Genomic DNA, 20,990 nt, shown 5'->3' on the forward strand with positions numbered 1-20,990 from the left:
TGCCCATCTGATGATCATTACGCTCTTCTAATTAGAGGCATACTAAGGGATGGGCATGCTACTGCTACTACACAGACAACACGAGTCTAATGTATGGCATTGTCCATCTGATGATCATTACGCTCTTCTAATTAGAGGCATACTAAGGGATGGGCATGCTACTGCTACTACACAGACAACACGAGTCTAATATATGGCATTACCCATCTGATGATCATTACGCTCTTCCAATTAGAGGCATACTAAGGATGGGCATGCTACTGCTACTACACAGACAACACGAGTCTAATGTCGCAGTTGTTTCATTGCTACGAAATAAAAACGGCGGTGAAACACTCATCTTTAAAACATGAAAAAAAAAATGCAAGCTGATTTGTTGACAACGAAGAAAATTCACTCTTGGCAAATTACATCGTGTTTTTCCTCATTCATCGTTACGACTTGCGTTGGCAACGTGTTTCAAGACGATTTACAAAACGTTTTTTAAAGTCATGATTATATTTGGAACCCACACACGCACCAGAAGTTAGTGCTCTAATGTATGTGGCATTAATCTCATGAAATGTGAGTGGAGTGTGAATTTCTGTGTGGGTCATTCAATTTATAGACTCCATATACGGCAGAACAGCAGTGGTTCTTAATCTATGGTCCGCTTAAAGAAACTTACAACCATATCTATGAACAAAATACCGGCTCTCAGCAAGTGCTCAAGCATCAATTCCAAACATCTGATTGGCCAAATTTTGCTTAAGACTGATCTGAGACCGGGAATTTTTCTTCATTAATCGTTAACCCATATCTATGAACTCTCAGCAAGTGCTCAAGCATCAATTCCAAACATCTGGTTGGCCAAATTTTGCTTAAGACTGATCTGAGACCGGGAATTTTTCTTCATTAATCGTTAATCCTGCCTTGATGATGTACTGGTCAGAACGCTCGCCTGTTAATCAAGAGGGCGTGGGCTCAATCCCTAGCTGATGTATGTAACCATTGTAACAGCCTCAACAATTGACCTAATTTTTCCTCTCTCTATTTTTCAGACTGAAAACTCCCATCCCAATGTGTACCACCAAATCATAGAAAGACCGCGCTCCGAAATTTTAGCTATCCCAAAGTCCCTGCACACACCCGTCCCGTCAAAATGCCCGAGAAGCGTCAACCAGCCAGTCTGCTGTCTTTGTGCCACTCGCGCGTTGCCGCAGATGTGATACCCGTCCCGTCAAAATGCCCGAGAAGCGTCAACCAGCCAGTCTGCTGTCTTTGTGCCACTCGCGCGTTGCCGCAGATGTGATCGAGACATGTCGCCTACTGCAGAGTATCGCACAGGAAACGTCGGCTACGCAAGCCTTGAACTTCACCAGGAATTGTGTCCGACCTGCCTGGATTTCTAGCCTGCCTGGAGCCATTAGGTGAGTTTTGGAATGTTTTGAAGCTAAGACCAGCCACTTCACTATCAGGTAGATCTGACAGGAACGGCTAAAAAGGTCCCCCTGTCGGGTCTACCTGATACCTGATGAGAACACACACTGTCAGGTAGACCTGATAGGTACAGCTAAAAAGGTCCTCCTGTCAGATCTATCTGATACCTGATAGTGAGTGGCTGGCCAAAGAGCCTCTTCAGAGTATACCTCCCGAGAAGGTGGGTTGAGGCGAAAGTCAGGACGTTAGCGCCTCTTTTCAATCTCTAACCTGGACTGGATGGAGGGACTACTCCCATCAGATATGTCACAAGAAATGTGAACGTTGGGGGAGATTTTATATCCTTCATCCGCCTCTTTTTAATCTCTAACCAGGACTGGATGGAGGGACTACTCCCATCAGATATGTCACAAGAAATGTGAACGTTGGGGGAGATTTTATATCCTTCATCACAACGCCTGACATGAGTTCTAACATCAAGTCATCTTTTAGACACTACAATGTGTTACACTCTACAATATCTACATGAGATAACACTAGAAGTAGTTATAAAAGTATAAAACACCGTTTTCTCTCACTTATCTTCACCGCAAATCTTTATCTTTCACATAATAATCTCTGTAGATAAATTTAGCCTGTCAGTTTTGCGGATTTTTGCGGAAATTTCACTCGTTTATACGAGAAATTAGCGCAAATATCGCGTACACACGCTATGATCTGTGGAAAGACCAGGTTGTAAACTTAAAGAACAAGAACATTGGACATAAATAGGTATATTTACTCACACGTTTACATTAGCCACATTAATTATACCTATTCCACAATCACGGAAATTTCCCAGCTCTATTTCTATCTTATCAGCAGGTAGTCCCTCTATTAATTGCGAATTCCTCGATGTCTCTGACATTCGGTTTTACGACCGGTGCTATAAATCGATTTGACAGATTGTTCCTCGATTGAGAAAAAAGTAAACATTGCCTGCAAACTATACGGAGGCTAAGAAATCAAGAACTAGAATCAGAGAACCTTGACAACATTCAGTATACGAGTGCAAATTTACTGCCTTGATAAATAAACGTTTCTCTTCCTCTTTCAATAGAACTTCCTTTTTGATCTTCATCTTCATAAAAAAAAACGGCACCATAAACCCATAAAGATATACTATTTCTGGGCATGATGACAGGTTGGATCGCCAAATGTCAAGTAATTTCCGTATTATACGAGGGCTGCCTTTTATATTTTATATATTAAAATGAATGTTTGTGTGTGTGTTCGGACTTTATGCCTGGCCAAACTGCTCATCCGATTGCTATGAAACTTTGTCAACTTATTGCTTGCACTCCCGTGAAGGTTATAGGCTATTATGTGTGATCTGGCAACCCAAATTTTGGGCAGCTCATCAATAAATTTTATTGATTGTTTCTCACAACCCTCTTTCTCCATTTTTCCAGACCGCAACCTCTTGCACGCCGCCCTAGTGGCAGCTCCCAACCTGAAATGCCTCCGCCTCCGATCTTTGCATCCTTACTGTTCAACAGTACATTTGATAGAGGGAACTGTAACTACTGACGTTTCATAGTCCCGAAATAAAGTAGACAGGATAGGAGAAAGCCAGCCATTCCGATACCAGACCTTATGTATTGGAAATAGTGATGGGTCGTGGGTAAATACCCACTGGGTGGGTAAATAAAAATTGGGTATTTACCCGGGTATTTATCCACCTCCAGGGTGGGTATTGGTTATACCTCTCAGTCATTAGGAGTTCCAACTACTTTTTTCCCATGAATTTTTCAAAAGTCAAAAGCAGTCCAATCAGCTTCAATGGAGAAGAAAAATGCTTTCTCCTGATGTCAAGGAGTGTACATGAACTCAACTTGATTGCTGAGTGCATTGATAAAGAAAGCCCTCATCAGTTCCGTCAAATGAATGAGAACATTTTTCACGAATATACGTTATAACGTGAATATTTTATTCAAAACTCTGACATCTCAGCTAAACACATTCACAAGTAGAAAATTTCAATAGATTTTAATTTCATAATTTTAGAATTTCAACCGCAAGGCTCAAGAATACTCAGGATACCATGGGAAATTTACCTGTAGGTAATTTAAAAAAAAAAGAGGAGGAAAATGATAAATCATAATCTATTGATTTCAGGTGCTTACAAGACTCCAAATACCTACAGATCTAACGCTTTTACCAAATTCTCTGACAGTTAAGCTGCCTCACACGCCAGCTTCATCCGTCAAATTCTGTGAGAGAAAGCAAGTAAAAGTAGGATGAGATGGTATTAGCTATGTAAACTGTGTATATTATTTATTTAATCAATTTACTCTCGAAGACATGTGTCAAAAGTATCAGAACTCCTAAATTCTTCGAAGATGATCGAGCTATTTACTAAAAAAAAAACTTGCCATTTCGCAGAAAACAATAAGGTTCAGCGAAAGTTTCAAGTTTGAACTTCTACAACCCCTGAGAATCGATCAAGAAATAACAAAAGTGATGGTAGGAATGCAGCTATCCCAGTTTGGTTTAGTGTGAAAGTGACCGATTCCGATGGATTTTCATTTTTCAAAAGAGAACCGTTTCCGAAATTTAGGAAAAAAACACCTTTACTTTAGTTTGCCTTTTAATATTCAGTCGTATATATAACTAGATATTTGACTGATCTTTTTTAATAACAATGTCCCCTCATCTCACTCTGTCTCAGGTCCAAAATCCTTCACGATGCCACCAATCTGATCAGCACCTCGTTTTCCGAGACAACCTCCGTGGGAGCGGGCCCCATTCCCCTCTACCTCCTCGCCCTTCTCCTCTCCCCTGATATCAAACACCTCAAGGTGGACCTGTGCTGCTACTACGGGTGCAGTCATCAGTCGGCCCTACTCAAGCTGCTGGCCAGCGAGGGGCGTGGCCTTGAATCCCTGGAACTGGCCCGCTCGGCCCTGCTGCGACTAGGTAGGTGTTATAGAGCTTTAAAGGTGTGTCCACACATAATCGACGCGACGGCCGTCGATCGATGTGAATTTATTGTGGATCGATGGTCGATCAACGGCCCGTCCGCGGCCTTGAATCCCTGGAACTAGCCCGCTCGGCCCTGCTCCGACTAGGTAGGTGTTATAGGGCTTTAAAGGTGTGTCCACACATAATCGACGCGACGGCCGTCGATCGATGTGAATTTATTGTGGATCGATGGTCGATCAACGGCCCATCGACTATGTGTGGATCTGTGGATACTCTTTAACTTCTAGCGAATGGCACACTGAGAAAAAAAAACAGTGACAGGGTGCCACAAGTTTAGGTTGGAAGAACTCAATTATTGGGTTACTCCCCCTGATTTAGGCTGTTGGAATGCTATATTATAGTGTCGAGCTTCCCGATATAGAGTTCAATATTAGAGTTCCGGTCATTCCACCCTGTCGAAATGTTTAAACTTGGCTTTTGGCTTCGATAGCATGTTGAACCAGTTCCCGATGGATCACTGAAGTTAAACAACGTTGCGCGTGGTTGGTATCCGGATGGGTGACCGTATGCACCCTGTCGAAATGTTTAAACTTGGCTTTTGGCTTCGATAGCATGTTGAACCAGTTCCCGATGGTTCACTGAAGTTGCGCGTGGTTGGTATCCGGATGGGTGACCGTGACCATCTGGGGAATCGCGTGCTTCTGGCTTTTCCCGGTTCAAATCACGCTGTAGGTGAGGTTAATGTGAAAAGACAGGTAGCTTGTCGCCGAGTAGAGAGTAAATAAAAAAAAAAAATGTCTGGCTAGGGGACGTTAAACAGAGAGAAGACTAGCGTCTGGCTGTGGGACTATAAACAGGGAGAACAGCTACTAACCCTAATAAAAAAAAAAAAACAAAAAAAAACAATGTCTGCCTAGGGGACGTTAAACAGAGAGAAGACTAGCGTCTGGCTGTGGGACTATAAACAGGGAGAACAGCTAGCCCTAACCAGCCTAGCATGCTGGCAGTTCCTCAAAGGGTTCTCTCTGCTTTTAAAAACCAAGAGGTGAGAGGGGAGAGAGGGGGAGAGAGAGAGGGAGAAGAATTAGAGAATGAAGGAGAAGTGCATGAAAAAGAGAGCAGAAAAGAAGAGCGAAGAGGGGACGAGGAACGAGAAAATGGAAGAGAGGCTAGACAAGAAGAAATACAAGAGAAAGAGAAATGATAGGAAAAAGAGCAGGAATAGGAAGGACATGAAAGAACGGAAGAGATGAGAAAGGGAGGAGAGAAGAGAGGAGAAAATAAGAGAGAAGAGGGGAGGGGAAGTATAGAATTGCATGTGAAAGCAGTTGTGAATGCGATAAAATGTTTTGAAAATAGTATAGTGTTTGAATATAACCTATGACCTTTTTCTGTGAGTAGGAAAAACAACCCTGCGAAACGGACGTGAAATGAAAAGGGTCAATATAATGGAATCTACCGTGTACTTTTATTTGCCTTCTTTGCTGTTTGCATAATACTAACTAACAGGCCTTATTTATACTGATAATAGCACTGAAAAGTCCTATGCGAACAATAGGCTAACTACTATTATTGTGGTCCAATTCTCAAATGAAAATAGATTGAGGATAAAATTTCATACCTCGGCTGGGATTGAACCCACGCCCTCCTGTCTTGACCAGTACATCACCGAGGTACATGGTAGACGTCTAGAAAAAGCCAGTCTATAAGTTAGTTCGAAGGGTAGCGCACTTGCCTTGCCTTGTAAGCAAAAGGTCGCGGGTTAGATTCTAGCCCGGGCTGGATTTTATCCTAAACCGATGAGGTTCGTTCTCAGAACGGTTGGCTTTCTCCTATCCTGTCCTCCTCTCTTCGATTTGGGGACAATAAGACCTCAGCATTTACAGTTTGCTCTTTCAAACCCCATTAAAAAAAAAAAAAAAAAAATCTAGAAAAAAAAAAACTTTTACCACAAGTCAACTTTATTTATAAAATTGTATGACATGTTGACTCTATGGTAAGTGAAAATACAGGCTAATACGCTTGGTATGACATGAATTAGATCTGGATCAGAATCAAACCGGTTTGCTGGTGTGACAAGTAATTCCACCCACTATGGTTGAATGACTGCTTCTGTCTCCAGTAGACAGCTATTAAATTTCACCTCATTGATGCTGATTTATGTAGTTTTACTGGGAAACTATTTACTGCCAATTTGTGTACGTATAGGCTAAGACACTTGGTATGACATGAATTAGATCTGGATCAGAATCAAACCGGTTTGTTGGTATGAATGACAAGTAATTCCACCCACTATGGTTGAATGACTGCGTCTGTCTCCAGTAGACAGCTATTAAATTTCACCTCATTGATGCTGATTTATGTAGTTTTACTGGGAAACTATTTACTGCCAATTTGTGAAAGGACTACTAGTGTAAACTTTTTTTTTTACTTTTCTTATCCTATAGGAAGGAAAGTTATGTTTTTCGTACTCAAAAAGGATTCACTTAGGTGTAGAGGCTGTTAAAAGTCGAGTTAAACTTATAAAAAATTTACGAGTGTAGGTATAAAAGTTTAAAATAAATCCACATTTATCAGTGGACCATATGCCATATGTGGTGTATACTGTACGGCGCGTTGCATAACTGAAAAGAAATCGGGCGCTCATACAAAATGAATCGCTTCGTGGCTTGGTCTCGTACCTATATGATTATGATGTAAGTAGTAAAAATGTCGTAATCTTACATTTGAGATACCTACCCATTAAAAGTTTATTTTCTCAAGGATAAAATGACACACCCACGCCATATCTATAATTCTCTCAATTGAAAATTATTCTCGTAGAATGGCTTGGTCTCGTACCTATATTATGATTATGATGTAAGTAGTAAAAATGTCGTAATCATTTGAGATACCTAGGTACCCATTAAAAGTTTATTTTCTCAAGGATAAAATGACACACCCACGCCATATCTATAATTCTCTCAATTGAAAATTATTCTCGTAGATCTTCAAAGCTATGTAGCTAGCAAACAGATTATACGGGTTCAAAAAAGCTTCGGAATTTTATAAACCAGAAATAAATGCACATTTTTTGCAGTAAATATGAACAATAATATTACTGCTTTTTACAAATACCTACTTCTTTGGTACTTTTTTTTACCAGCGGATTCTTTTCTAAGTTTAGATTTAAATACTTACCATTATACAATTACTGGCATAGTTTAACTCAATTCAAGAATTTTCAATTTTCATTTTTTCGATGTCGCGTAGTACAACGGTCCCAAATTTGCTATTTTGCGTTCATTAAAATGGAATTCGTTCATTCTCACGGAATTGGATTCAACCTCTCAGGGCGAAATAAAGTAAATTGACTTGTGACATGCTCCCTAATTAATTCATGAAGTTGAAAGCCTTTTGGGCAGAGGTTAATGGCATTCGTTAGTGTGACTGACAGGTCATGAAATATTCAGCATTCCTAGGTCGAGGGAAATATGTGGTGTAGACAACAGGTGTGAAAATTCCTTGTAACACGAAATGTGCCATGGAAATAACATTCTGACACCTGTTTTATCACATGGTGGGGACCAGACTGACCTGACCATATTCTGTTGCTTTTTCAAATTTCGCTTCTGTTTTGTGAGCTTATGAAAGTTCTGGACACAGCTTTGCATCCTTACTGTTCAACAGTACATTTGATACAGGGAACTGTAACTACTGACGTTTCATAGTCCCGAAATAAAGTAGACAGGATAGGAGAAAGCCAGCCATTCCGAGACCAGACCTTATATGTTGGAAAATAGTTCGCGACCTAGCGCTTACAAGGCAGACGCTAGCGCGCTACCCACCAAACTAACAAGGCTGGCTAATAATAATGATAATAAACTCTTGGGTGGAAGATAACCACTAGGCGAGGTTAATGCAGGAGTCGCTCTCTACTACCTAACCCTTAGGATTGAGGACACGCCTCCAGGCGAACGTTTAGCTAGACTACGCCACTGTTCTAATTCTGTCTGAGTGCTGTGTGATCTGGCAACCCAAACTTTGGGCAGCTCATCAATAAATTTTATGGATTGTTTCTGACAACCCTTTCTCCATTTTTCCAGACCGCAACCTCTTGCACGCCGCCCTAGTGGCAGCTCCCAACCTGAAATGCCTCCGCCTCCGAAACATCGCTTTGAACTTCACCAGGAATTGCGTCCGACCTGCCTGGATTTCTAGCCTGCCTGGAGCCATTAGGTGAGTTTTGGAATGTTTTGAAGCTAAGACGAGCCACTTCACTATCAGGTAGATCTGACGGGTACGGCTGATCAGGTCTACCTGACACCTGTTGAGCAGACACACTATCAGGTAGACTTGACAGGAACGGCTAAAAAGGTCCCCCTGTCAGGTCTACCTGATATCTGATGAGAACACACACTGTCAGGTAGACCTGATAGGTACAGCTAAAAAGGTCCTCCTGTCAGATCAATCTGATACCTGATAGTGAGTGGCTGGCCAAAGAGCCTCTTCAGAGTATACCTCCCGAGACGGTGGGTTGAGGCGAAAGTCAGGACGTTAGCGCCTCTTTTCAATCTCTAACCAGGACTGGATGGAGGGACTACTCCCATCAGATATGTACCTACGTCACAAGAAATGTGAACGTTGGGGGAGATTTTATATCTTTCATCACAACCCCTGACATGAGTTCTAACATTAAGTCATCTTAACACTACTACACTACAATGTGTTACACTCTACAATACCTACATGAGATAACACTAGAAGTAGTTATAAAAGTATAAAACACCGTTTTCTCTCACTTATCTTCACCGCAAATCTTTATCTTTCACAATAATGTAATGGACACATTGTACACGAAAAGCCCACTTCGCGGCTCAGATGTAGGGATAAACAGCCCTAAAGGATGGCTTGAGCTTATACGCGTCTACGAATACATTGTGTACATTTGTATGAATTGCTGATCCCCGAAACATCGCCACCGACGGCATTCTCGAGGTCATCGGGGCAGCCTGTCCCAACCTGACCGTCCTAGATGTCTCTCACTCCAGACAGGTCACCAATGCCGGTATCCGACAGCTACTGTATCAGGTGGAGCTCAGAGATAAGAGCAGTAAGAGACACAGTGCTGCCAGTCTGATCAAGAAGAAGCTGTCCGGCTGGAGCCGCATCAAACATTTAGCCAAGTGAGTTTTTTGTCGTATCTAAGACCATCCCTAACGATGGTTGGGTTGCCTAAGAGGGTAAAATCGCCGTCATTAAAAACTTTAGAAATTGAGTGGGGGTTGGGCACAAAAAAAAAGTCCAAAAATTGAGAAGAATAAAGACTGTAAACCCGGGGATCAGCAATTCATACAAATGTACACAATGTATTCGTAGACGCAGTAGAGAGCGACTCCTACATAACCCTCGCCTAGTGGTTATCTTCCACCCAAAAGTTTATTATCATTATTATTAGCCAGCCTTGTTAGTTTGGTGGGTAGCGCGCTAGCGTCTGCCTTGTAAGCGCTAGGTCGCGAACTATTTTCCAATTAGTGATGGGTAAATACCCGGGTACTTATTTTTGGGGTAAATACCCTGGGTATTTACCCGGGTAAATACCCAATTTTTATAAATTTAAAAACTTTAGAAATTGAGTGGGGGTTGGGCACAAAAAAAGTCCAAAAATTGAGAAGAATAAAGACTGTAAACCCGGGGATCAGCAATTCATACAAATGTACACAATGTATTCGTAGACGCGTATAAGCTCAAGCCATCCTTTAGGGCTGTTTATCCCTACATAGATCATAGATCTAAGCCTCGAAGCTCAAGCCATCCTTTAGGGCTGTTTATCCCTACATCTGAGGCTCGAAGTGGACTTTTCGTGTACAATGTGTCCATTACATTACAAATATCGTTTCCTTTTCAGGTCGTTACAAGAGCGTCTGCTCCACAAAGGTGATCTCGCCCGGAAAGAAGTCCCACCTAGTTACCCTATAAATATACCTACCTATATTCATAGAGGTACGAGTTCTGAAATAAAAGTATTTCGTGTTCTGATTGATAAAATAGAACGTCTGACGACTAAACGAGAGTAGAGGGGAAAAATAAGCCCATGTTGTCACTCAACAGTAAATTTTATTGTAACTGTCAGAATAAAATTATAGTCAGAAAGCGAGGAGTATCAAAGCTCAGTACACTCTACACACGCTGCTATGTCATCGTCTTCTTCTTAAGGTGCCTGTCCGGTCCGAACGTTGGAAATCATCCTGGCTACGATGATTTTGATGGTGGCAATCCGGATAAACTGTGTGGAGGTATTTCCAAACCTGGCTCTGAGGTTGGCAAGCCATGAGATTCTTCTGCACGTCATCTTCTTCTTAAGGTGCCTGTCCGGTCCGAACGTTGGCGATCATCCTGGCTATGATGATTTTGATGATGGCAATCCGGATAAACTGTGTGGAGGTATTTCCAAACCAGGCTCTGAGGTTGGCAAGCCATGAGATTCTTCTGCACCCCGAAAGTCGTTTGCCTTGGATTTTTCACTGTAGATTCTATAGAAAAAATCATCTGTTGAAAGATTATCTGTCGAAAGACCAGGTTGGGAACTTGGGAGACTAGTGGCGTGTGTACTGGGTTTAAGGAGGAAGTTTAGTTCCCCCTCTCTCCCCTTATTTCCTACCAGTATCTATTTCTATATATGTATCCATTTATACTATTTATGCTCATTTTTCAATAGTTAGGGATATCTACGTTAGAACTTGATGGCAGTTTGTCGTGTTTCATTGTTCTTATTATTTTCTCCAGCTTGTTTATTTCTATTACTGTCATAAGGTGTTCTCAGCTAATGCGTGATAGCCTCCCCTTCCCCTGCGTTCCCTTTCCCTTATGCCTAGATCCATTTCTTTCTTCTTCCCCTCTCCTCCTTGCTTTATCCCTTTTTCATTTCTTTCTCCTCTTCCATTGTGCTTATCTCTTTCTTACATAGAAAAAATCATCTGTTGAAAGATTATCTGTCGAAAGACCAGGTTGGGAACTCGGGAGACATGTAGTGGCGTGTGTACTGGGTTTAAGGAGGAAGTTTAGTTCCCCCTTCCTCCCCTTATTTCCTACCAGTATCTATTTCTATATATGTATCCATTTATACTATTTATGCTTATTTTTTAATAGTAGGGATATCTACGTTAGAATTTGACTGCAGTTTGTCGTGTTTCATTGTTCATATTATTTTCTCCAGCTTGTTTATTTCTATTACTGTCATAAGGTGTTCTCAGCTAATGCGTGATAGCCTCCCCTTCCCCTGCGTTCCCTTTCCCTTATGCCTAGATCTATTTCTTTCTCCCCCTCCCTTTCCCTTATGCCTAATATCCATTTCTTTCTTCTTCCCCTCTCCTCTTTGCTTTATCCCTTTTTCATTTCTTTCTCCTCTTCCATTGTGCTTATCTCTTTCTTACCTTCTCCCCCACTCTCTCTTTTCTAGTAAAACTCTCCTTCTCCCTCCCCTTCTCTCCTTTTTTCTCCCTCCCTTACTTTCTCTCTCGCTCTCTGTCCCTTTCTCTCTCTCTCCTCTTCTCTAGGTACTCTCCTCATTTCTCTCTATCTTTCCCTCTCTCGAGTAATTTTGTGCTCTTTTCATTTTGACCTGACTGGAGGGCGTGGGCTCAATCCCTAGCTGATGTATGTAACAATTGTAACAGTCTCAACAATTGACCTAATTTTTCCTCTCTCTATTTTTCAGACTGAAAACTCCCATCCCAATGTGTACCACCAAATCATAGAAAGACCGTCCCCTATGATGTAGCTAGCAAACAGATTATACGGGTTCAAAAAAGTTTCGGAATTTTATAAACCAGAAATAAATGCACATTTTTTGCAGTAAATATGAACAATAAAATTAGGTACTGCTTTTTACAAATACTTCTTTGGTACTTTTTTTTACCAGCGGATTCTTTCCCAAGTTTAGATTTAAATACTTACCATTATACAATATCACTGGCATAGTTTAACTCAACTCAAGAATTTTCAATTTTCATTTTTTCGATGTCGCGTAGTACAACGGTCCCAAATTTGCTATTTCGTTCATTAAAATGGAATTCGTTCATTCTCACGGAATTGGATTCAACCTCTCAGGGCGAAATAAAGTAAATTGACTTGTGACATGCTCAACCAGCGGATTCTTTCCTAAGTTAAAATTAAAAAATTTACTTACCATTATTGGCATAGTTTCACTCAAGAATTTTCAATTTTCATTTTAGTATGTATGTCCATGCCGCGTGGTACAACAGTCTCAAATTTGCTATTTCTTCATTAAAACTTCTTGTGGAATCGGATTAAACCTCTCAGGAGTAAATTGACTTGTGACATGCTCCCTAATTAATTCATGAAGTTGAAAGCCTTTTGGGCAGAGGTTAATGGCATTCGTTAGTGTGACTGACAGGTCATGAAATATTCAGCATTCCTAGGTCGAGGGAAATATGTGGTGTACACAACAGGTGTGAACATTCCTTGTAACACGAAATGTGCCATGAAAATAACATTCTGACACCTGTTTTATCACATGGTGGGGACGAGACTGACCTGACCATATTCTGTTGCTTTTTCAAATTTCGCTTCTGTTTTGTGAGCTTATGAAAGTTCTGGACACATCTTTGCATCCTTACTGTTCAACAGTACATTTGATAGAGGGAACTGTAACTACTGACGTTTCATAGTCCCGAAATAAAGTAGACAGGATAGGAGAAAGCCAGCCATTCCGATACCAGACCTTATGTATTGGAAATAGTGATGGGTCGTGGGTAAATACCCACTGGGTGGGTAAATAAAAATTGGGTATTTACCCGGGTATTTATCCACCTCCAGGGTGGGTAAATACCCGGGTATTTTAAAAAAAGAACGTAGTACAACGGTCCCAAATTTGCTATTTCGTTCATTAAAATGGAATTCGTTCATTCTCACGGAATTGGATTCAACCTCTCAGGGCGAAATAAAGTAAATTGACTTGTGACATGCTCCCTAATTAATTCATGAAGTTGAAAGCCTTTTGGGCAGAGGTTAATGGCATTCGTTAGTGTGACTGACAGGTCATGAAATATTCAGCATTCCTAGGTCGAGGGAAATATGTGGTGTACACAACAGGTGTGAACATTCCTTGTAACACGAAATGTGCCATGAAAATAACATTCTGACACCTGTTTTATCACATGGTGGGGACCAGACTGACCTGACCATATTCTGTTGCTTTTTCAAATTTCGCTTCTGTTTTGTGAGCTTATGAAAGTTCTGGACACATCTTTGCATCCTTACTGTTCAACAGTACATTTGATAGAGGGAACTGTAACTACTGACGTTTTATAGTCCCGAAATAGAAGAAGACAGGATAGGAGAAAGCCAGCCATTCCGAGACCAGACCTTATATGTTGGAAAATAGTTCGCGACCTAGCGCTTACAAGGCAGACGCTAGCGCGCTACCCACCAAACTAACAAGGCTGGCTAATAATAATGATAATAAACTCTTGGGTGGAAGATAACCACTAGGCGAGGGTTATGGAGGAGTCGTTCTCTACAACCTAACCCTTAGGATTGAGGACACGCCTCCAGGCGAACGTCTAGCTAGACTACGCCACTGTTCTAATTCTGTCTGAGTGCTGTGTGATCTGGCAACCCAAACTTTGGGCAGCTCATCAATAAATTTTATGGATTGTTTCTGACAACCCTCTTTCTCCATTTTTCCAGACCGCAACCTCTTGCACGCCGCCCTAGTGGCAGCTCCCAACCTGAAATGCCTCCGCCTCCGAAACATCGCCACCGACGGCATTCTCGAGGTCATCGGGGCAGCCTGTCCCAACCTGACCGTCCTAGATGTCTCTCACTCCAGACAGGTCACCAATGCCGGTATCCGACAGCTACTGTATCAGGTGGAGCTCAGAGATAAGAGCAGTAAGAGACACAGTGCTGCCAGTCTGATCAAGAAGAAGCTGTCCGGCTGGAGCCGCATCAAACATTTAGCCAAGTGAGTTTTTTGTCGTATCTAAGACTATCCCTAACGATGGTTGGGTTGCCTAAGAGGGTAAAATCGCCGTCATTAAAAACTTTAGAAATTGAGTGGGGGTTGGGCACAAAAAAAGTCCAAAAATTGAGAAGAATAAAGACTGTAAACCCGGGGATCAGCAATTCATACAAATGTACACAATGTATTCGTAGACGCGTATAAGCTCAAGCCATCCTTTAGGGCTGTTTATCCCTACATCTGAGGCTCGAAGTGGACTTTTCGTGTACAATGTGTCCATTACATTACAAATATCGTTTCCTTTTCAGGTCGTTACAAGAGCGTCTGCTCCACAAAGGTGATCTCGCCCGGAAAGAAGTCCCACCTCTCCTGCTCGAGTACTGTGAGAAGCTGAGCCCCATGTGTCGTACACTACGCGTCCTCAACATCGCCAACACCGGGGTCAACGGGGAAGGCATCATCTTTGCTCTCAACAATGTTCCCACATTGGAGAGCTTAGGAGAGTACTGCCACATTGGACGAGCCATGGAGATCATTGACGACAACCATATTGATAATCTTAGGTGAGTGAGTGGGGAAGCCTCGGATAAGTGACGAAAGACGGAAAATGTGTTCAAAGTGAACATGTGTTCATTCACCTTGAAAATTAATTGAAACTAGTAGGTTCGCTATAGTTTTAATAGAAAGAACAAAGCACTCAATTTCCGATAAGTTCAACATTTTGTGAACACATTGCAAGAATAATTTAAATGCTCTTGATTACCTAGGAAGCTATAGGAACACTAGAGAGGTTCTCATTGTAGATTAACATGGTAAACGCCCGATTATTACATCCTTACAATGTTTCACTTTTCAGATTTGACTTGAAAACGGTCCGCTGTTCGAGAACAACACAGTAGCGAAGCCTCCATACTGATAAACTTAGGTGAGTGGGGAAGCCTCGGATAAGTGACGAAAGACGGAAAATATGTTTATACAACCTTGAAATTTAATTGAAACTAGTATAGGTTCGCTATAACTTTAGTAAGTAATAGAAAGTAAAAGGCACTCTGAGCTCCACAAATCCAACATTTTGTGAACACATTACAAAAATAATTCAAATGCTTTTGGTACCTAGGAACTAGTACGAACACTACAGAGGGTCTCATCGTAGGATAACATGTGACATACGCCCGATTATTATATTCTTTCCATATTTCACTTTTCAGATTTGACTTGAAAACAGTCCGCTGTTCGAGAACAACGCTTCGAAGATTGCAACTCATCTCCAAACTGTGTCCCAAACTGGATAAGATCACCATTAACGAGCCAAACCATTCTCCATCTGCCCTCTACCTTCTTCCATCCTCCATTACCTCTCTCGCCCTCCAGAACATCCCTACTGAAACCCACTGGATCAGTGGCCTCTATGAGTTCCTCAACACACAAGGTGCCAACTACACCCAGCTCACCCCACATTGGAGAGCTTGGGAGAGTACTGCCACATTGGGAGAGCCATGGAGATCATTGACGACAACCATATTGATAATCTTAGGTGAGTGGGGAAGCCTTGGATAAGTGACGAAAGACGGAAAATGTGTTCAAAGTGAACATGTGTTCATTGACCTTGAAAATTAATTGAAACTAGCAGGTTCTATAATTTTAATAGAAAGAACAAAGCACTCAATTTCCGATAAGTTCAACATTTTGTGAACACATTACAAGAATAATTTAAATGCTCTTGATTACCCATATAGGAAGCTAGGAACACTAGAGAGGTTCTCATTGTAGATCAACATGGTAAACGCCCGATTATTACATCCTTACAATGTTTCACTTTTCAGATTTGACTTGAAAACGGTCCGCTGTTCGAGAACAACACTTCGAAGATTGCAACTCATCTCCAAACTGTGTCCCAAACTGGATAAGATCACCATTAACGAGCCAAACCATTCTCCATCTGCCCTCTACCTTCTTCCGTCCTCCATCACCTCCCTAGCCCTCCAGAACATCCCTACTGAAACCCACTGGATCAGTGGCCTCTATGAGTTCCTCAACACACAAGGTGCCAACTACACCCAGCTCACATTCATGTAAAATTCATTTCTGAAGTTCCTCTATGATGGCTATTGCAAAGTGCAGTGTTCTTTTTGTTGAACAGCCCCCTTGTCTTACCCTATATTCAAATCTCACTTGAAGTCGTCATTTTCACTCAAACAAACATGGCAAAATCTTCATTCAAGTTTTAAAACTTTCTTCTCTTCATACCACACAACTTTTTTTCTAAACTTCTATTCATATTTTCCCTAATGGAGAGCTCAGGTTTCGTTCATTTCCATCGGCATTACGAATTTAATTCATCTGAAAGTTTTCCACATCAAGGAGTGGTAGAAAAAAAACTTGAAGACATGCAAACTTCCTGTACAAATTTATTAGCAAGTATACCTTCTATTTTATATACCTACCTACCTACCTCCCTCCCTCCCAGTTTCTTCCAAAGCTAGGTAATTTATGCAATATGTAGGTACTAGTGTATGTAGTTAACTAAACTTAAAAAAAAAGAAAGAAAGAAAAAGTGTGGATTGTAGAGGTGATTTAGGCAATGTCCATAGACCATGGTGTAGAGCTATAGACTCCGTTTGACAGAGTTGAAGATTTCTTCTATTGATAAAAAAAATATTTGCAGCACACATCAAACCTCTGCAAAAAATTACAAACCCATCACACTATTTGATTGACATCTGGATTGCCAAGAAAGAATCTATAGATCTGGATCTATCTATAGAATTCATTTCATCACTACAATATATGAACCAGATTGTAGAGTATCTGCAACCTAAATAAGCCACACCTAAGTTGAGAGCTGCCTACCCAGATTTCAAACTATAACATTATTGCAACATGTTTGTTTGACGCTTACAAGCTAACTAGGCTGACGAAGGTAGGTTGAACTCGGACCATATAACAGTTTCGAAAAGTTATCTTGGCTCGATTTCAATTCCCTTGTTTACTGTTAATACTTTTATTTGTTTTTGCAGTCACCCTGTCAGTGTAGCTTTTGTTTCTAGCTAGCAGTGTCTGTGTGCAGTGAGGTGGAAACGTATAGATATCAAACAATACAATAATACACACCTCCTGCAGCCTGCAGGTGACTGGTAGACTTAAGTTCAACTTTGTACGATTGTAGAGTTTACAAGGAAAATTTTGCCACAATGCTGGGAGACTTCAGTTCAAGTTTGTACGTGTGCAGTGAAGTGGAAACGTATAGATATCAAACCATACAATAATACAAACCTCCTGCAGGTGACTGGTAGACTTAGGTTCCACTTTGTACGATTGTAGAGTTTACAAGGAAAATTTTGCCACAATGCTGGGAGACTTCAGTTCAAGTTTGTACGATTGTAGAGTTTACAAGGAAAATTTGCCACAGTGCTTTAAATAATGACTCAGTAAGCTGTAGAACTCAGATAAAGAGCCGTTGGGGGAGGGTAACGCGTTTGCTTTGTAAGCGCTAGGTCACGCGTTCTATTCCCGCCCGAGATGGATTTTATCCTAAATAGATGAGGTTCGTTCTTGGAACGATTGTATTTCTCCTATCTGTCCTGTCTTCCTTCTCTTTTCGCTTTCGGGACGATAAGACTTTTGGCAGTGACAGTTCCTTCTATCAAAACTCTAAAATAATAATAAAAAACCTGCCAAAAGTCGGTGGCGTAGTGGTCAAGACGCTCGCCTGGTAATCAGGAGGGCGTGGGTTCGATCCCAGCCGAGGTATGGAATTTTATCCTCATTTATTTGAGAATTTGACCACGTAATAATGGAGCTCTAAGGGTTAGGTGGTTTGTTATCAAGCTTTAATTTTGTTTTTAAAATTCCATGTTATACCCTAGAGAAGAAGATGTAAAAATAGTATGGACCTATTTGTGTAGAATTTATTCCAAGGAGATGATATTCAAATTAAAATTGAAAGACGTAAAATAAAGTAGGGTATGGAACCAAGTATTACTAGTATAGCTCCGCTATACTGTAGTAATAGAAAGTAATAAATCTAAATTATGAAAATTAAGAAAACTCCGTAATATTAAATTGCCATAATGCTACCCAATAATAAAAAATAAATAACATACTTTAATACGTACTAAAAAAACTATGTTCCTCACAACAGTCACAACCTAGGAACCTACACCTACAATCTCCCCCTTCCCCGTTTTCATTGTTTTCAAGGGGTGAACAATGCTAGTTACCCTATAAATATACCTACCTACATTCATAGAGGTACAAGTTCTGAAATAAAAGTATTTCGTGTTCTAATTGATTAAATAGAACGTCTGACGACTAAACGAGAGTAGAGGGGAAAAATAAGCCCATGGGGAAGCATCAGGATTTGTGTCTGTAAGATAAACAAAACTCTTCGAACTCAAACAAAACCCCTTGAATTGAAACTAAACTTCTGTTTATTCTTTCCCAATTTCGCCCATCTCTCGAACATACTCCATCAAAAATCTCAAACAAAACTCTTCGAACTCAAACAAAACCCCTTGAACCCCCTTTCGCTTTTATATTAGATTTTATTATTTGAAGGCTAATAACTGGGACTGGATGAATATGAATACAGAAGACTAATAACTGGGACTGGATGAATATGAATACAACTGGGACTGGATGAATATGAATACAGAAGAAGACTAATAACTGGGACTGGATGAATATGAATACAGAAGATAAGAAGGCACGAATACATTGTAATTCCATCTAATTATTGAAGGTTTACTGGCAGAATTCACAAGTAGTGAGACCTCTCCAACCCAAATTTGTAGCATGAAAAGGCCGTTTTTGAAAGACATTCAAGGGGCACCTGAACAAAATTGAAAACAGTTGAGAAACGCTGAGCTCTAACATTTCAAATGTTTGTCCCCCCTTCCTTTCTCTTTCAACCCTGAGGTACTTCTGTTCTTGATCGATTCTCAGGGGTTGTAGAAGTTCAAACTTGAAACTTTCGCTGAACCTTATTGTTTTCTGCGAAATGGCAAGTTTTTTTCTTTTAGTAAATAGCTCGATCATCTTCGAAGAATTTCAGGAGTTCTGATACTTTTGACACATGTCTTCGAGAGTAAATGGATTAAATAAATAATATACACAGTTTACATAGCTAATACCATCTTTTCCTACTTTTAGGTACTTACTTTCTCTCACAGAATTTGACGGATGAAGCTGGCGTGTGAGGCAGCTTAACTGTCGGAGAATTTGGTAAAAGCGTTAGATCTCTAGGTATTTGGAGTCCTGTAAGCACCTGAGATCAGTAGATTATGATTTATCATTTTCCTCCTCTTTTTTTTTATTTTAATTACCTAACAGGTAAATTTCTCATGGTATCCTGAGTATTCTTGAGCCTTGCGGTTGAAATTCTAAAATCTTGAAATTATGAAAAAAATATGAAATTAAAATCTATTTGAATTTACCTACGTGAATACAATATTCACGTTATAACGTATATTCGTGAAAAATGTTCTCATTCATTTGACGGAACTGATGAGGGCTTTATCAATGCACTCAGCAATCGAGTTGAGTTCATGTACACTCCTTGACATCAAGGGAAAGCATTTTTCTTCTCCATTGAAGCTCATTGGACTGCTTTCGACTTTTGAAAAATTCATGGGAAAAAAGTAGTTGAAACTCCTAATGACTGAGAGGTATAACCATCAGCTCAAATGAGAACTTGCTGTCCTAATGAGGGATTGCATTAAATGTCGTGTGTTGACATTAAATTTGGAGTCTTGACCTTTACTCGAACGTAGTTTGGGTATTGGGTAGGTTTGAGTGTTGTTTTCAACAGCCCAGCGGAAAGCGTATGTAAACATTTTTGTCTTTATAGGTATCAAGCTGTGTCTACACATTGTCGACGGCCATCGATCATTGTGAAAAAAAAAAAGTACAACAGACAACTTTTTTCCAGACTATGTGTGGACACAGCTTTAGAGGAACAAAGTTCGCTGAAGACGGGATTAGAGATGAGAGAGACCTGAAAAGCCCGAAAACACACAAGGTACGGGCCAACTTCAAGTCTTTATTAAAAAATAACATAATTTTGACAATCAGAGTTGTGGAAAACAATCGTCTGGACGAGTTCTTTGGTAACTGACGATGAAGACTCTAATATCCGGAGCCAAACATCCGTAGTTTGGGTATTGGGTAGGTTTGAGTGTTGTTTTCAACAGCCCATCGGAAAGTGTATGTAAAAATTTGTCTTTATAGGTATCAAGCTGTGTCTACACATTGTCGACGGCCGTCGATCATTGTGAAAAAAAAGTACAACAGACAACTTTTTTTCCAGTCTATGTGTGGACACAGCTTTAGAGGATCAAAGTTCGCTGAAGACGGGATTAGAGATGCATGAGAGAGACCTGAAAAGCCCGAAAACACACAAGGTACGGTCCAACTTCAAGTCTGAAATAAAAAAATAACATAATTATGACAATCAGAGTTGTGGAAAACAATCGTCTGGACGAGTTCTTTGGTAACTGACGATGAAGACTCTAATATCCGGAGCCAAACATCCGATTTTGAACTTATTCCAAAGGATTAATCAATCAAAATTCAGCATTTGAGACTTTGGATGAAGATCCCAAATTCTGATCATATACCTAATCCTTTTAGAAATAATTCAAAG

The 20,990-nt window shown here is 40.6% G+C and overlaps 1 protein-coding gene across 1 annotated transcript; it reads left to right on the plus strand.

Annotated features, from left to right (window-relative positions):
* Nucleotides 1-932: 932 nt before the first annotated feature.
* On the plus strand, nucleotides 933-16,423 carry LOC103514561. The gene is made up of 6 exons (XM_026827501.1): nucleotides 933-1,141; nucleotides 1,225-1,409; nucleotides 4,130-4,377; nucleotides 14,074-14,350; nucleotides 14,656-14,910; nucleotides 16,171-16,423. The coding sequence occupies exons 2-6, from the start codon at nucleotides 1,225-1,227 to the stop codon at nucleotides 16,421-16,423; spliced, it is 1,218 nt and encodes a 405-aa protein (XP_026683302.1). The 5' UTR covers nucleotides 933-1,141.
* The last annotated feature ends 4,567 nt before the right edge of the window (nucleotides 16,424-20,990 follow it).

This window comes from Diaphorina citri, unplaced genomic scaffold (genome assembly GCF_000475195.1).
Source record: "Diaphorina citri unplaced genomic scaffold, Diaci psyllid genome assembly version 1.1 scaffold1170, whole genome shotgun sequence".
Taxonomy (NCBI): Eukaryota; Metazoa; Arthropoda; class Insecta; order Hemiptera; family Psyllidae; genus Diaphorina; species Diaphorina citri.